Below are 15,426 nucleotides of genomic sequence, written 5' to 3'. Positions count from 1 at the left end.
AAAACGATAAAACAATATTACAGTTTTTTCTGTATTTTTAATCAAATAAACAGCCTTGATGAGCAGAAAAGAGTTCTTTTATGTATGTATTTGTACAAAAATACAATTGTGTATTAAATAAATTTATACAGTTTAAAAATCATTATTCATAATTTATTTTACAGATATAATTAATATAATAATAAAATAACATTTTATTAACTTAACCTATCAATAACTTTAATAATGATAAGTGGACAAGTAATGCAAAGAAGTCCTGTGAAGACCTGTTTTGTTGAACGTCTGTGACTTTCTGTTGTCTTGATTTATATCGGTGCTAGAAAAACTCCTTGACCCGCTTTGGCACAGTCCAGTAATCTCCACAGGCTAAACATTAAGCTCTCTTTATTTCTTTTTGTACAGTCTAGCCAAATATTAATGGACTTGAGAATCTCTTCAGCAGTGTGGGATTTGCACTGCGAGTAGCCAAGCACATCTAACTGCCAGTTTTTGACACATGGATGATACGCCACCCTCTCCTCTCCAGGACCAAACTCTTTCCGACTATCCATCTAGTCATTCTTAATTACTCTGTTTCTTTCAGCCTTGTAATGAGCGATATAATCTGAATCATCTCTGTGACTGCACAGAACTAGTGTTTTTTTTGTTTCTGGTGTTCACCAGCTGCATCTGGGTCCCATGTGTTTCCAATATGTTCCACCGTCAGTCAGTTCACCCCGTTCTTAACCGTGAGTCTATTACCATGTGAAGTGTATCACAGCTGGGCACCAGCACCAGCCCTGATGAGAAAATCTGCTCTGCAGCTCTGCGGCTCTGCAGCCCTGCAGTTCGCTCAGGCTCTTAGTCCAGTGAAAAACTAGTCAAGATGTCTTTACCTGGTCAGGTAAAACACATGCTACATCCACTAACGCTGATCACCGAGGTGGAGCATAGACTTGGACGTGTGAGTGTTTTGTCAACATTTAGCCCAGGGAATATATATCGACCCCAGGGTGGCCCAAGTGAAGCACTGATAAATCAATGATGCCATTAGTGCTGAGGTCATGTAAATGTCCACTGTTGGTTTGAAGGTACTTTCCATCAGATATGTGTATTTTTGCCTCCTCCAAGCTAAACCTCCATAGCTTGGTGATAAATGGACTGGGCACCACAGGGACCAGGAGTAAACTTATTTCCATAAGTGTGGATGCAGTAGATTATCTACTCTGAATAACAATGACCAATGGGATCTTGGCATGCGATCACTAAAACTACAGTCGTGGCCAAAAGTTTTGAGAATGACACAAATATTAGTTTTAACAAAGTTTGCTGCTAAACTGCTTTTAGATCTTTGTTTCAGTTGTTTCTGTGATGTACTGAAATATAATTACAAGCACTTCATACGTTTCAAAGGCTTTTATCGACAATTACATGACATTTATGCAAAGAGTCAGTATTTGCAGTGTTGGCCCTTCTTTTTCAGGACCTCTGCAATTCGACTGGGCATGCTCTCAATCAACTTCTGGGCCAAATCCTGACTGATAGCAACCCATTCTTTCATAATCACTTCTTGGAGTTTGTCAGAATTAGTGGGTTTTTGTTTGTCCACCCGCCTCTTGAGGATTGACCACAAGTTTTAAGATTTGGGGAGTTTCCAGGCCATGGACCCAAAATATCAACGTTTTGGTCCCCGAGCCACTTAGTTATCACTTTTGCCTTATGGTCCATGCTCCATCGTGCTGGAAAATGCATTGTTCTTCACCAAACTGTTTTCGGATTGTTGGAAGGGTGTTTTTGTACCATTCTTTATTCATGGCTGTGTTTTTGGGCAAAATTGTGAGTGAGCCCACTCCCTTGGATGAGAAGTAACCCCACACATGAATGGTCTCAGGATGCTTTACTGTTGGCATGACACAGGACTGATGGTAGCGCTCACCTTTTCTTCTCCGGACAAGACTTTTTCCAGATGCCCCAAACAATCGGAAAGAGGCTTCATCGGAGAATATGACTTTGCCCCAGTCCTCAGCAGTCCATTCGCCATACTTTTTTTTGCAGAAGATCAATCTGTCCCTGATGTTTTTTTTGGAGAGAAGTGGCTTTTTTGCTGCCCTTCTTGACATCAGGCCATCTTCCAAAAGTCTTGGCCTCACTGTGCGTGCAGATGCGCTCACACCTGCCTGCTGCCATTCCTGAGCAAGCTCTGCACTGGTGGCACTCCGATCCCGCAGCTGAATCCTCTTTAAGAGACGATCCTGGCACTTGCTGGACTTTCTTGGATGCCCTGAAGCCTTCTTAACAATGCAGTGGAAAGTTTTTTCGGGATTAAGTTAATTTTCATGGCAAAGAAGGACTATGCAATTCATCTGATCACTCTTCATAACATTCTGGAGTATATGCAAATTGCTATTATAAAAACTTAAGCAGCAACTTTTCCAATTTCCAATATTTATGTAATTATCAAAACTTTTGGCCACGACTGTGCATTTCAGGTCAGCTTGATATCAAAATACTGATATCACAGTTTCTCCTCAGAATTTTTCATTATCCACCTCTGAAATTACTTTTATATTTAGCTGATGTCACCAAACGCTCCCCTTTAACAACCCATCATAAAGAGACTTTTCTTGATCCAATCAAAACCTGATGGATAAATTCAAGTCTCGTTCTATATTTTTTCTTGTAGAAATCTACTGCAGTAAAATGGGTATTAGCTAATTTTGTTTGACTCTAGTCTAAAGGATGTTATTAGAAAACTTTTTGTAATGTTTGTAAATAGTGGTATGTGAAATGCTTTGTCTATGATAATATCATAATTGTTGTTTTAATAGTGTTCATATTATTCAGAATCTGCAAAATGTTAATTATTTTACCAAAATAAGAGGGATCATACAAAATGCATGTTATTATTTATTTCGTACTGACCTGAATAAGATATTTCATATAAAAGATGTTTACATATAGTCCAAAAAAATAAAAAAATAATTGAATTTATAAAATTGACCCTGTTCAAAAGTTTACATCCCCTTGATTCATAATATTGTGGTTGTTTTGTTTGTTTGTTTGTTTGTTTAGTAATAGTTGTTCATGAGTCCCTTGTTTGTCCTAAACAGTTAAACTGTTAAGCTGTTCTTTAGAAAAATTCTTTAGGTCCCACAAATTTTTTTTTTTTTTTTTGGTTGGAAAATAAGAAAAAAATGTAGGGTACACATCTCCATTCTGTTTAAAAGTTTTCACCCCAGGTATATATACCTTATTCAGGTCAGTACAAAATAAAAAAAATAACATGCATTTAGTATGATCCCTCTTATTTCGGTTTACATCTTACATTTTGCAGATTCTGAAAGGGGGTGTAAACTTTTGACCTCAACTGTATATGCATTTATCCCACCTCTGAGTTGCATTAAAAAGTCTGTGGAAATACATCTAAATGTCACTTCAGATACAGCTTCTGTATCATCTCTCGATGATCTCATGGATCAGGCATGTTGTCATAGTTTGAGGAGCTTAAACAACATTAATGGTGATGAATTGGAGGGCACTGCATCTTTTGTAATTATGACTCAGACGTACAACACAATCACAACATTAGTGCATATATACCTCAACAACAGAAATGATCTCACCAGATCTTTGGCTTTGAATGGACAGCCTCTTTGTGTATTTTGCTGCCCACACTTGGCTATGTGTCATCTTGTCTCATTTTGTGTCATCTGGCCTGGACTTAAAGAGATAGTTCACCCAAGAATGAAGATTCTGTCATTACTCACCCTTATGTCATTCTAAACCTGTAAGATCTTTGTTCATCTTTGGAACACAAATATAAATATAAAGATATTTTTGATAACATATCTGAAGGACAGAAAAGTAGTTAAAATAGTGCATGTGACATCAGTGGTTCTACCACAATTTTATGAAGGTTTGGAATGACATGAGGGTGAGTAATTAATGACAGAATTTTCATTTTTGGATGAACTATTTAATCTGAGGAAACTTGCAGGTCTCGTATATTTGGGGTTTGATTCGTTTCAAGAAGTTCTAACACCATTTTTTCCACCTCTCTTATAGCGCGAGAAGAGAACGTGGCCACTTTCAGAGGTTCCGAGTACTTTTGCTACGACTTGTCTCAGAATCCCATCCAGAGCAGCAGTGATGAGATCACATTGTCCTTCAAGACCTGGCAAAGAAATGGCCTTATCCTTCACACGGGCAAGTCAGCAGACTACGTCAACCTGGCTCTGAAAGATGGGGCCGTTTCGTTGGTCATCAACTTGGGTTCCGGAGCCTTCGAGGCCATTGTCGAGCCTGTCAACGGCAAATTCAACGACAACACCTGGCATGATGTGAAAGTCACACGCAACCTCAGACAGGTAACGCTAAAGTGGCTGGATTTTTTTTCCTGATCAAATTCCGAGCAACTGTATATTGCTTAAATTAGCATTTTTAGGTTATTTTAAGTTTTTCGAGATGCTAACGCAACTATTTCTTCTCTGAGTTCTTCTACCTTGCCTCATGTTTTGCCTCCTCAGGCATTTACCTCTGTCTGAAGCTATCAACAGTGCGATGGCTTCAAGAGGCTGTCTCTCTCACCCCTCTAGATATTCACCTCACTTCTCCAAATAGTCTGTCTTATCAGGGCAGCGGGGAGAGGCTCCAACCAACCTCAACCGTTCCATTTACCCACAGCCAATCTTTGTTGAACTGTTAAATCACTCCGCTGCTGCATTTTAAAATATGTAAATATTTAGGGTGGTTTTGCCCCTCAGGAGTGAAAGGATGTCGCTTTTGCGCAGGCGTGTGTGGAGGCGTGAGTGCCCACAAGCACAAGCTATTTCAGCTCTGATCCACTAGGACTGTGACATTTTTTTTTCACTTTGTTTAATAGCCGTTTTACTATCACGCCAAGAACATGCATTAGAATTGCCTTATACAATTGCCCGAGGAAAGTCGAAAACCATATGAATCACAACAAAGAGGCAGCTAGATAGAGGTCACCATTCACGGTTGTAGCAGAAAACAACGCGCTATATTAGAAGGGACCTAAACATTGAAGCTAAATGTGTTTTGATAAAGAAAAAAAAAAGGGAATTATTGGTGAAGCAACACTGGAAGGCTTTTCAAGTGAGTATGCACTTTAAACGGGTCTTATTATGCTCTTTTACAAAGTCTTTATTTTGTTTAGGGGGTGCCGAACATGCTCTCATGCTTGGTGGTTCGAAAAACGCATTATTTTTCACATAATTTACATTATTGCAATAGCTTTCCCCCCAGCCTGGCACAAATGGCTCGATTAGTTCCGGGTTTGACTCCCGGACAATCAAAAATGGGCAAAGAGGCGGGACGTGGGTGGAGCTGGTTGCTGAAACCATGCCCGCCTAGCGCGACAGTGGTGACAGCAGCGGCAATCCACCTGTCACTCAAGTGGCCATGCCCTTAATTATGCAAAACTTTAAGGCTTAGTATAACTTAAACGGATGAGTTATAAAAAATTCACCCCCCTCACAGTTGACATGAAGGGCAAAATTAGCTTTATAGACCAAAACCACTTTTGTACCAGGCTGTAAACATATTTTTTCTGCTGTAAAGATGGACATTTTAACATGGGGAGTCTATGGGATTGACTCCCTTTTGGAGCCAGTCTCTAGCGGCCAGTCGATGAATTGCAGTTTAAGTCACTTTCGTGTTCGTTTCAATAGAGAGAGCGGGAGGTTGCCGCTTGCTTTCGACCCTCTATACCGCACATGTCAACAGTGCGGCTCTGACACAGCTACCGGAGCAGTTCGCGGACACTTTAGTCAATGCTTGCATTTATACGAGCCGCCCTGTGGCTCGCTAAAGCATCCCAGAAGCAGCTGTCCATGCTACATCCCTAAAGTCACCTCATCCCTCCCCACCTGCCAACGATTCGAATTTCCGTAAGCGGGATTTCATTGAATGATATTCTAATGGACTGCATTGTGACATCATAGCATCCGGAAAACAAACGCTGTAATCCAAAGGAGCCGTTCGTTATAGTTCTTGAAAAGGGATTTTTTAAAAACTAACTCCCTTTGAAATGGAGATTTGTAACTTTGTAGATGTTTTTTTATGCCCACATATACACACCACACACTGGCTAAAATTCAAAAAGTAAAAAAGCATAATAGGACCCAATTAGATTCTGCCGACAAGTGCAGCACCTTTATAAAAGTGAAATGCCACGGGCTCTGTGGAGAATCCGCTGTTTCTTTTTCTTTTCCACCTTTTCTTACTCTCACTCATATGCTTTGCTTGTCTATGGATAACATTTGTTCAGACCTACACTTACCACTCATGAACCATTGACTAGAGTCTTTAGTTTACTAACCAGAACCTAAACTAATGTGCTACTCATCATGACATCATTTGAGTTGATTTCATTTTATTAACAACCCTTTTGTTCATTGTTTAATTTCCTTTCTTCCCCCTTTTCTCAAAGCATTCAGGTATTGGACACGCTATGGTAAACAAACTACATTGTCTGGTAGATATCATTCTTATTGTCCTTTTTTGGGTTTACCGTGTGTTTTCCCCGGCCCTTTTTCTTTCTTTCTCTTTTTTGGGGTTTCATGGCTTCATAAAAAAAATAAACAGACTTGGGTTTGTATTTTGGGGATTTCGTGCTTTTTTTTTTTTCAAAATGTCCTCATCCCATTTTTCACCACAGCTTTACCGCCATCATTCTTTCTTTGAACTTTCTCTTTGGCCCTTTTTAAGTTTTTTTAAGGCTTAGTCTTCCTCTTAACCCTTTTTTTTAAATCAAATACTGTCAAAAACTGGCAGATGCTTTCCAAAACAAAAAAGTGATGAAAACGGCAGTATGAAAAGTATAAGAAACTACTTCAGCAATGGAGCTCTGACAGTTGATTCCAGTTGTTTGCGCATGCCGCGCCGACCCATTCATGCTGGATCAGCCCTTGTGTTACTAACACCAAAACTCTTGTCTGAGCAACCCACCATCTGCCCAGTGTCTTGTCCTATCTGTATTGTGGTGTAGGTCATGATTTCCTATGTCCTCCTTCATTACCCCTCATCCTGTAGCGTTTGCTTTGGCCTCATCTATGCTGCTTCTCTTGCATGTCATCTTGGCTTGAAGATGCATGAATCCATGTTTGCAGTGGTTGTATATCACACTATGAATGTTATATGAGAAAAACACCATCTGACTTCTGTTGCATGCTCATTTTTGGTAGTATAGCTCATTTTGGATGCATGCATACTGTATGTATGTGTCAACTAACCCTGTGTGCACAGAATTTGAACTAAAAACAAGCAATTTGTCTATAGTTTGTACATAACACTAACCCTTCAATCTAACGTCCCAAACCAGAAAACCATTTCTAAACACCATCAAAGATAAAGAAAATATGCCGGCTAAATATTTTCTTTACCTGTCCTTTGTAAGTCTACAAATACTAGACAAGAACGGCCTACTAAAAGTCTCCAAGTGGTCTTTGGTACACAATCAAAGACAGACAGCAAGCAGCAAGATCGAAGCTAACCTATTCCTGGCAGAGCGGCCGTCACAGCCATGATGTTCATGAATGGATTTTTCCCTCCCTTTTGTCATTCCTCTCAATCAGGTGACAATATCTGTGGACGGCATCCTGACCACAACAGGCTATACGCAGGAGGACTACACAATGCTGGGATCAGACGATTTCTTCTATGTGGGAGGAAGTCCAAGCACGGCAGACTTGCCTGGGTCGCCCGTCAGCAACAACTTTATGGGTTGCCTGAAAGAGGTAGGTGGTCCTGGGTCTTTCATCTACATGCATCATATCACCGTGTCCTTGTCTGGACTGAGAGTGAACAAGTTTGAATAGACCGTCCGAGCAGAAAAATAGATTCAGTACAGCTTATCTTGTGAAAACGATAGAGCAGACATCATAACCCGTGATGTGTTTCTCTAATGAAATTCGCTGGAGTTATACATTTTCGCCCAGATGTGAAATTGTTTCAGGCATATTTAATTTGACTTTTCAATTGTGGTGAATCATTTGATTAAGGCTCCACAGGCCAGAGAAAAAGCTAAGGTGATTGGATGAGATGAGACTTTGCATAATGATATGCATCATTCGCAAAAAGGCAACCCCAAAGAGATTCTGGTGAACAATTGGACATGAAGACACCTGTAAATGCAAAATTAAAATGTGCCCACAAGCTGACTTTATAAGGTGAATCTCACAGAAATATGTGTCACATTTCACTCCTAAATTAAAAAAAAAAGATGTTATGTTCTGCTTAAAGAAAAGGAATCATATTTGTAGGACCATTGTTTTCTTTTTTATTTATTTTTTGTTATTTATTTACTTATTGTATATTTAGTTATGATACATTAAAAACCTAAATTGTCATGGGCATGGGTCACATTTCATTCTTAAATAAAAATAAAGAAATAAAATAGAATAAAGAAGTTATAAATAAGATTAATTTTCTAATACATTATTTTATTTCATATATATATATATATATATATATATATATATATATATATATATATATATATATATATATATATATATATAATAATGTATTAGAAAATTAATCATATTTGTAGGACCATTATTTTTACATTTATTTTTATTGATTTTTCTTTGTAATTTGTATATTGTAATTATATATAGGATGTTATAATAAATGGGTCACATTAAAAATAATGGGTCACATTTCATCCCTAAAAAAATAATAATAATGATAATAATAATAAAAAAATACATGAATAAAATAAAAAATAAGTCTTTTTTTGTTTGTTTTGTAATTTAGTTAAAATAAATTAAAAACCTAATTTGAGGAAGGTTTTCATCAAAAGACAAAAAATAAATAAATTGACTATAGTAAATTTATTGTAAATTCAGTAATGACAAAACTTTTCATAAAAAATTTCACAATTCAAGCAATCTTAGTCCTAACATTTTTTTTACAAAGGTTTTTTTTCTTCAAAGTATCGTTTAATAGATTTTTGGGGTGAAATAGAATGTTCTTTCAATTCACGTTTTTATTGTTATTTTTATTATTTTCTTATTATTCTTCTAACATTTTCTGCATTACAGTAATGTTAAACTTGTCAAAAAAATTGCTGGTGAAAAGTTTTTCATCACCTAAAATGAAAAGCAATTTTTAAACAAAGTAAAATGGAATTAGATTTAAATAAAAAACTAAATTTAAAGAGGTTTTCATCTAAACACAAACATAATAAATTGACTGCAGTAAATGTTATGTAAATGCAGTAATTGTAATAAAACCTTGTCATGGAAATTACGTCACAATGCAAGCCTTTTTAATGCTAAAAAAGTTTTTCTTTAAACAAAGTATCATTTCATTATTTGTTTTTGAGGTGAAATATGATCCAGACAGACTTTGTTTTCTTATTATTTTCATTACTGTAATGCAGAAAATGTTATAATAATCTTAAATAATGTTTATTACATTTTATTATAATTTAATTATAAGCAATTTTTAAATTAAGTAAAATTGAATTAGACTGAAATGTAAAACGAGTTTTCAATATATTTATATATAATACTGCAGTAATGGTAAAGAAAAACCTTCTCATAAAAATAATGTCACAATGTAAACCACCTTAGTCCCCAAAAGTATATGTTTTTCTTTATTTCTTTAGGATGAAATATGATCCAGACAGGTTTTGTTTTCGCTTTCAATCCACCCTCTAAGAGCCATTATACTATTTACAGAAGTTAGATGTCATTCTCTTCGATCAGCTGTTCATTTGCACATTCCTCAGTTGTCAGGTCTGGATAACATTATCAGTAAATGGACTGATCTTTAATTTAGCTGGAAATAGGCAATTACTCTGTTGTGCGGCTGCTGGCGAGATCCTCCATTAATTCATGCTGAACAAACAGCAGACAACAGAACCTCCTTTTTCGCAGTGAGCGCTACAACAGCCTGCTATCTTTTAATGACCCGCCATCAAGCTATCACTGCCGTTTCCATCTCAGACCGGCCCTCCTATCACAGGACTAAAAACCTGCAACATCGGCGCTTGCGTAAAAAAAAACTCATTTCACTGTGCTGAGTTTTGAAAAAACTGCCACCCATGTCAGAGATTACAGTAATCAGTCTCATATGTGCTGCGATATAGCCAATGCTTATATAACACTGCTCCGTTAGATAGGTGAACTGAATGCTAAGAGCTACTCAAGACGAGATAGCAAAACTTATACATCCTTCACCCACCCAAGAGTGGCCATAATGATAGAGACCTCCTCCTCTTTCTCACACTCTTTCTCATAGTCTGAGCCCAAGGATGAAAAGAAATTTAATACGCTTCTCGGCTTTTAAAACCTTGGAAACTGCAAAAAATGCTTTTCTTACTTAGATTTTTTGTCTTGTTTCCAGGCAAAATATCTAAAAAAATCTTAAATCAAGAAGGATTTTCTAGACAAGTAAAAATTATTGTCTTGCTTTCAGAAAAAAATAAGTCAAAATTAAGTGAGTTTTTGCTTAAAACAAGCACAATAATCGTCCAATGGAGTAAGCAAAATAATCTTATTTCAAGCAGACAACTAGATTATTTTGCTTACCCCTTTGGCAGATTATTTTGCTTGTTTCAACTTTTAACTTATTTTTTCTAAAAGCAAAAAAATACTTTTTACTTGTCTAGAGAATCCTTTTAGATTTAAGAATTTTTAGATATTTTGGTTTGAAACAAGACAAAAAATCTAAGTAAGAAAAGCATTTTTTGCAGTGAGTTGTTATGAATCATGTGTAAAATGGCATGAGACTATTATCATCTGGTCAGGATGACATGATCTTAAGCGTGCCATATTGCATTTTTAGCCAGGGTCGATTCAACCTAAAATGCCCAGACTTTGTTGTATTTATTCACAGTAGCTTACTAATGTAGTGCTCTTCGCAATATGGTTGGATGTGACTGGATATGTTCGGCTGTGATTGGTTCATGCGATAAATCCTGCCTCTTGTGAAACATTCGTGAAACAACTCACATACTTAGATGTAGCTACATCAAAATACTTAAAAAGATTTAAATGGCATTAAAACATGATCTGTGGGAGTTTTTAGTGAGTAAACAGCTTTGTGAAATTTAAAGGAAATCTCCTTGTCTGTAACCAATATTCACAAGCTTTGATGACTGATGATCCGAAACATTCACAAATAGTTCAAAGTTAACTATTAAAAAGAATAGCTCCACATAATTTCACTAATAAAATATATTTTTAAATTGTTACTGCCTTGAGTTATTATTTGGGAGTAAATGTAAAAACACTACTTGGATTTAATAAACAGAATATTGATTACTTTGTTAAATTTTTTTTTAAATTTTCTAATAGTGTAAGTAAAGTTTATTTAACCAAAAACAAACAAAAAAGTTATTTCTGAACACCATTGCACACCACAGAGAATTTTTTTTTTTTTTGTAATTTTATTTTATTTTAAGGGTCAATTTTGTGAGATTTAATAAATCAATAAGTTTTCTATTGATGTATGGTTTGTTTTGATAGTTTGTTTTGAAACAATTTGAAAATTTGAAATCGGAGGGTGCAGAAAATCTAAATATTAAGAAAATTAACTTTATAATTCTCCAAATGAAATTCTTAGCAATGCATATTACTAATCAAAAATTAATTTTAGTTTTGATATATTGAAGGTAGGAAGTTTACAAAATATCTTCATGGAACATGATCTTTACTTAATATCCTAATGGTTTTTGGCATAAAAGAAAAATTAATAATTTTGACCCATACAATGTATTTTTGGCTATTGCTACAAATGTACCCATGCTACTTAAGACTGATTTTGTGGTCCAGGGTCACATATATTATATTATATTATATTATATTATATTATATTATATTATATTATATTATATTATATTATATTATATTATATTATATTATATTATATTATATTATATTATGCATCCATTCTTCAAAACAGTTGACTGGAGAAACACCCTGGATATACTATATTATGATACTATTATTATTACCATTATATTATAAGACTTTCATTTTATTTTACTTTTATTCACTACACAGTTTTGTCTGCTCTGGGGTATTTTTGTTCTGGTAAACTTATGTGAGTAACTATTATTAGAAGTAGACTGTGGTATTGTAGAGTGTACCACCCTGTGGCACAAGATGCTTACTGCAGTCATGTTGTGGAAAGGGTAATGCACAGAGACACATTTAACACTGCTTTTACCTATTTACTGTATATAGGACAGAGGTTGCAAAAAAGAAATATGCACCAAATTCTTAATTTGCGTGAGACCACAGCATTTTTCAAAATGAAAATGATGGATAACTAGCTGTTTTTTTAGCACAAATAACATGGCCGACTATTGTATAGATAGTTGCAGGCCTCCTCAGAGCCGCCTTGTGTCCGTCTTTCAAGCTGAGCGTGAAGGGCAGTAATCAGGGTATGGCAGGGCGTGTGGCTGCACAAAGGTCTGCCAGCACTAATGACTGGATACTGAGCGGCCTCCACTGCTGAGCTGGACTCTGGCTTCCTTCCTTTGTGCTCTGCCATCACAATCAGTTTCCAGGATGTGCGCATGGTGACTGTCATTTGTCACTTTGCTGGGACGGCTGGATGAAACCGCCCCTGCTCTCTGGACACTTGCTCCAGAGCTAGCGCCGCTCTATGGATGCGAGACAGGTCTGAGAGTTCTGATAGATAGGCTGACCCAGCCTCTCTCCCTCTCAAACTCTGGCTGTCTCTCATCCTCTATCCAGCAGATTTGTTTCAGTAAGCACTGCAGGACTCTTAATATTTGGCAAAAGCTCAGAGCTGGTATACTGGCCAGCCTGAAACAGCAGGAGTGGTCTTTGTCTTCTGTGTGTGTCATGTAGTGATCAAATGAAATGAATATATACGATATTTTAAGAATATGTTGATGAAATAAAAAAAAAAACATCAATTAACGTCATAGTTCATCTAGATATTTTGTCATTTACTCACCTTCATGTCATTCAAAACCTGAATGATATGAAAATGAAAATTTCTGTGGAAGATATCTTGAGTAGTAGTGTTATTGTCAACTAAAACAAAACGAATTAAAATTTAAATAAAGCTTATATAAAATAGTTGTATCTCGGCCAAATATGGTCCTATCCTAACAAACCATACATCAATGGAAAGCTTATTTATTCAGTGTATTGATAAAATTGATATAAACTTACAATTGTGAGAAAAAGTCAGAATTGCATGAAACTGTATAAACTTACAATTGTGAGAAATCAAGTCTGAATTGCATAATATAAACTCACAATTGTGATAAATCAAGTCTGAATTGCATGATATAAACTCACAATTGTGAGAAATAAAGTTAGAATGGAGATATAAAGTCACAATTCTGACTTTTTTCTCAGATGGCATGATATAAACTCACAATTGCAAGAAATAAAGTCAGAATTGCGAGATATAAACGTACAATTCTGACTTTTTTTCTCAGAATTGCGAGATAGAAACTCACAATTCCAATTTTTTTGTTTCTCAGAATTGCATAAAATTGTATAAACTCACAATTGTGAGAAATAAAATCAGAATTGAATGATATAAACTCACAATTGTGAGAAATAAAATCAGAATTGAATGATATAAACTCACAATTGTGAGAAATAAAGTCAGAATTGCGAGATATAAACTCACAATTCTGATTTTTTTCTCAGAATTGCTTGATATAAACGTACAATTCTGACTTTTTTTCTAAGAATTGCGAGATAGAAACTCACAATTCCAATTTTTTTGTTTCTCAGAATTGCATAAAATTATATAAACTCACAATTGTGAGAAAATCAGAATTGAATGATATAAACTCACAATTGTGAGAAATAAAGTTAGAATTAAGATATAAAGTCACAATTCTAACTTTTTTCTCAGAATTGCGAGATATAAACTCACAATTCTGACTTTTTTTCTCAGAATTGCGTGATATAAACTCTCAATTGCGAGAAACAAATTCAGAATTGCGAGATAGAAACTTGCAATTCTGTCTTTTTTTCACAGAATTGCATGATATAAACTTACAACTACGAGAAATAAAGGTTCAAATATTTTCAAAAATGACCCTTATGACTGGTTTTGTGGTCCAGGGTCACAAATGTTAATAAATTCTACAATAGTATATAAATAATATAAATAATTAATATAAATAATATAGTATATAAGTAACAGTAAAACAGCAAATTTAATATTTTATTTAATTTATCCGTAACATGGAGGTCAATGGTTACCAAAACGGTTTGATTAGCATATTCTTCAAAGTATTTTCATAGAAGAAAGAATGTTTTATAGGTTTGGAATAACATGACATTTTCATTTTTTGATAAACTATCTCTTTACGAACTCTTTGCTTTGGATAAAAGCGCCTGCTAAATGATTAAAAGTAAATGCAGACCTTTATAGATAGTCTTTTTTAAATGGTTAGCAGAAATTAGCTAATGACAGATTTAACACTTTTAGTTGTTTGTAAAAGTGAAAATGGTGGGCTTCTCATATTAGCATGCTAATTAGCATTAGCATGTGGTTCAACACTGTTAAGCGTGAGAAAAAATATATTTTAATAGTGTTTGCAAATGAGTGGAGGTCTAGCAGAGGTTTGAACAAAACAAAACGAACTCTGATAAAATAAGTTAAATAAGTTGCAAATCAGACCAGATGGCATTACGCCGATAGTCAAACGTTTGGCTGCTCAAGCCCTGACCTGTTGTACCATGTCCAACCAGGCCATCTAGACCTTTCTGTACCTCGTTGCCCTGAGCTCCCATGCAAAACATCCACAAAGGGCCACCTGGCATGCTTGACTAGTGAATAATCTATACCGATTTCCAAGTTTTCTCCAGTTTGACCTGGGGGCTATTAATTCCTTGAGAGTGGTGGGTAGGCACTGTAGGCAGAGATTTATAGTAGAAGCAGACAGCTGTGGATGATGAATGCGGGTGTCACTACAGGCCCGGCACAGGCAGAGAAGAGGCCGCGGGCACGGGGAGGACCCTGAGAATGTGCATAGCCGCTCTTCCAGTTCTCAGCACAACAGCATGGGTGCTACAACAGAACCTTAGCTTCAAATTCAAGCAGATATCCTTTTGCTTATCTCACACTCATAGCTGTCAGTGAGGGTAGACAGCATTTGATTTGATGTACTGTCTTTCCCAACCCAGACTTTCAAACCACTGGAGTTTGTGGAAAGACATATTTTCAATGTCTCATCAGCAGAATTGACACCCAGGTGCACAATAGTACAATATGTTGAATGGACTGCAAATGACATATGATCTGTGTTCTGAAACCTAGTAGTCTGACTTGCTGCCTACTGTCTACCTAGTCAGCATCTGAACATCCCAATTGCAGTGCATTTTTGAATTGTCATAGACATGAAGTGTGCAATGCTGCCTTATAATTTGGTGGCCTAAACAAATTATGGTGCCTTCTCTGAGTGAGGTT

The 15,426-nt window shown here is 36.0% G+C and overlaps 1 protein-coding gene across 15 annotated transcripts in view; it reads left to right on the top strand.

Annotated features, from left to right (window-relative positions):
* The window catches only part of nrxn3a (neurexin 3a), a 384,050-nt gene that overhangs the window by 65,719 nt on the left and 302,905 nt on the right, over positions 1 to 15,426 (top strand). For all 15 annotated transcript variants that reach the window (XR_012341102.1, XR_012341101.1, XR_012341100.1 and 12 more), the window contains exons 6-7: positions 4,045 to 4,346; positions 7,578 to 7,739. Coding sequence is in view for 12 of the 15 variants with exons in the window: in XM_073826841.1 (XP_073682942.1) it covers positions 4,045 to 4,346; positions 7,578 to 7,739 (464 nt within the window). In the remaining 3 variants the exon portion in view is untranslated. The remainder of the gene's footprint in view (positions 1 to 4,044; positions 4,347 to 7,577; positions 7,740 to 15,426) is intronic.

This window comes from Garra rufa, chromosome 21 (genome assembly GCF_049309525.1).
Source record: "Garra rufa chromosome 21, GarRuf1.0, whole genome shotgun sequence".
In the NCBI taxonomy this organism is placed as follows: Eukaryota; Metazoa; Chordata; class Actinopteri; order Cypriniformes; family Cyprinidae; genus Garra; species Garra rufa.
This window is presented reverse-complemented; position numbering and strand designations above follow the sequence as displayed.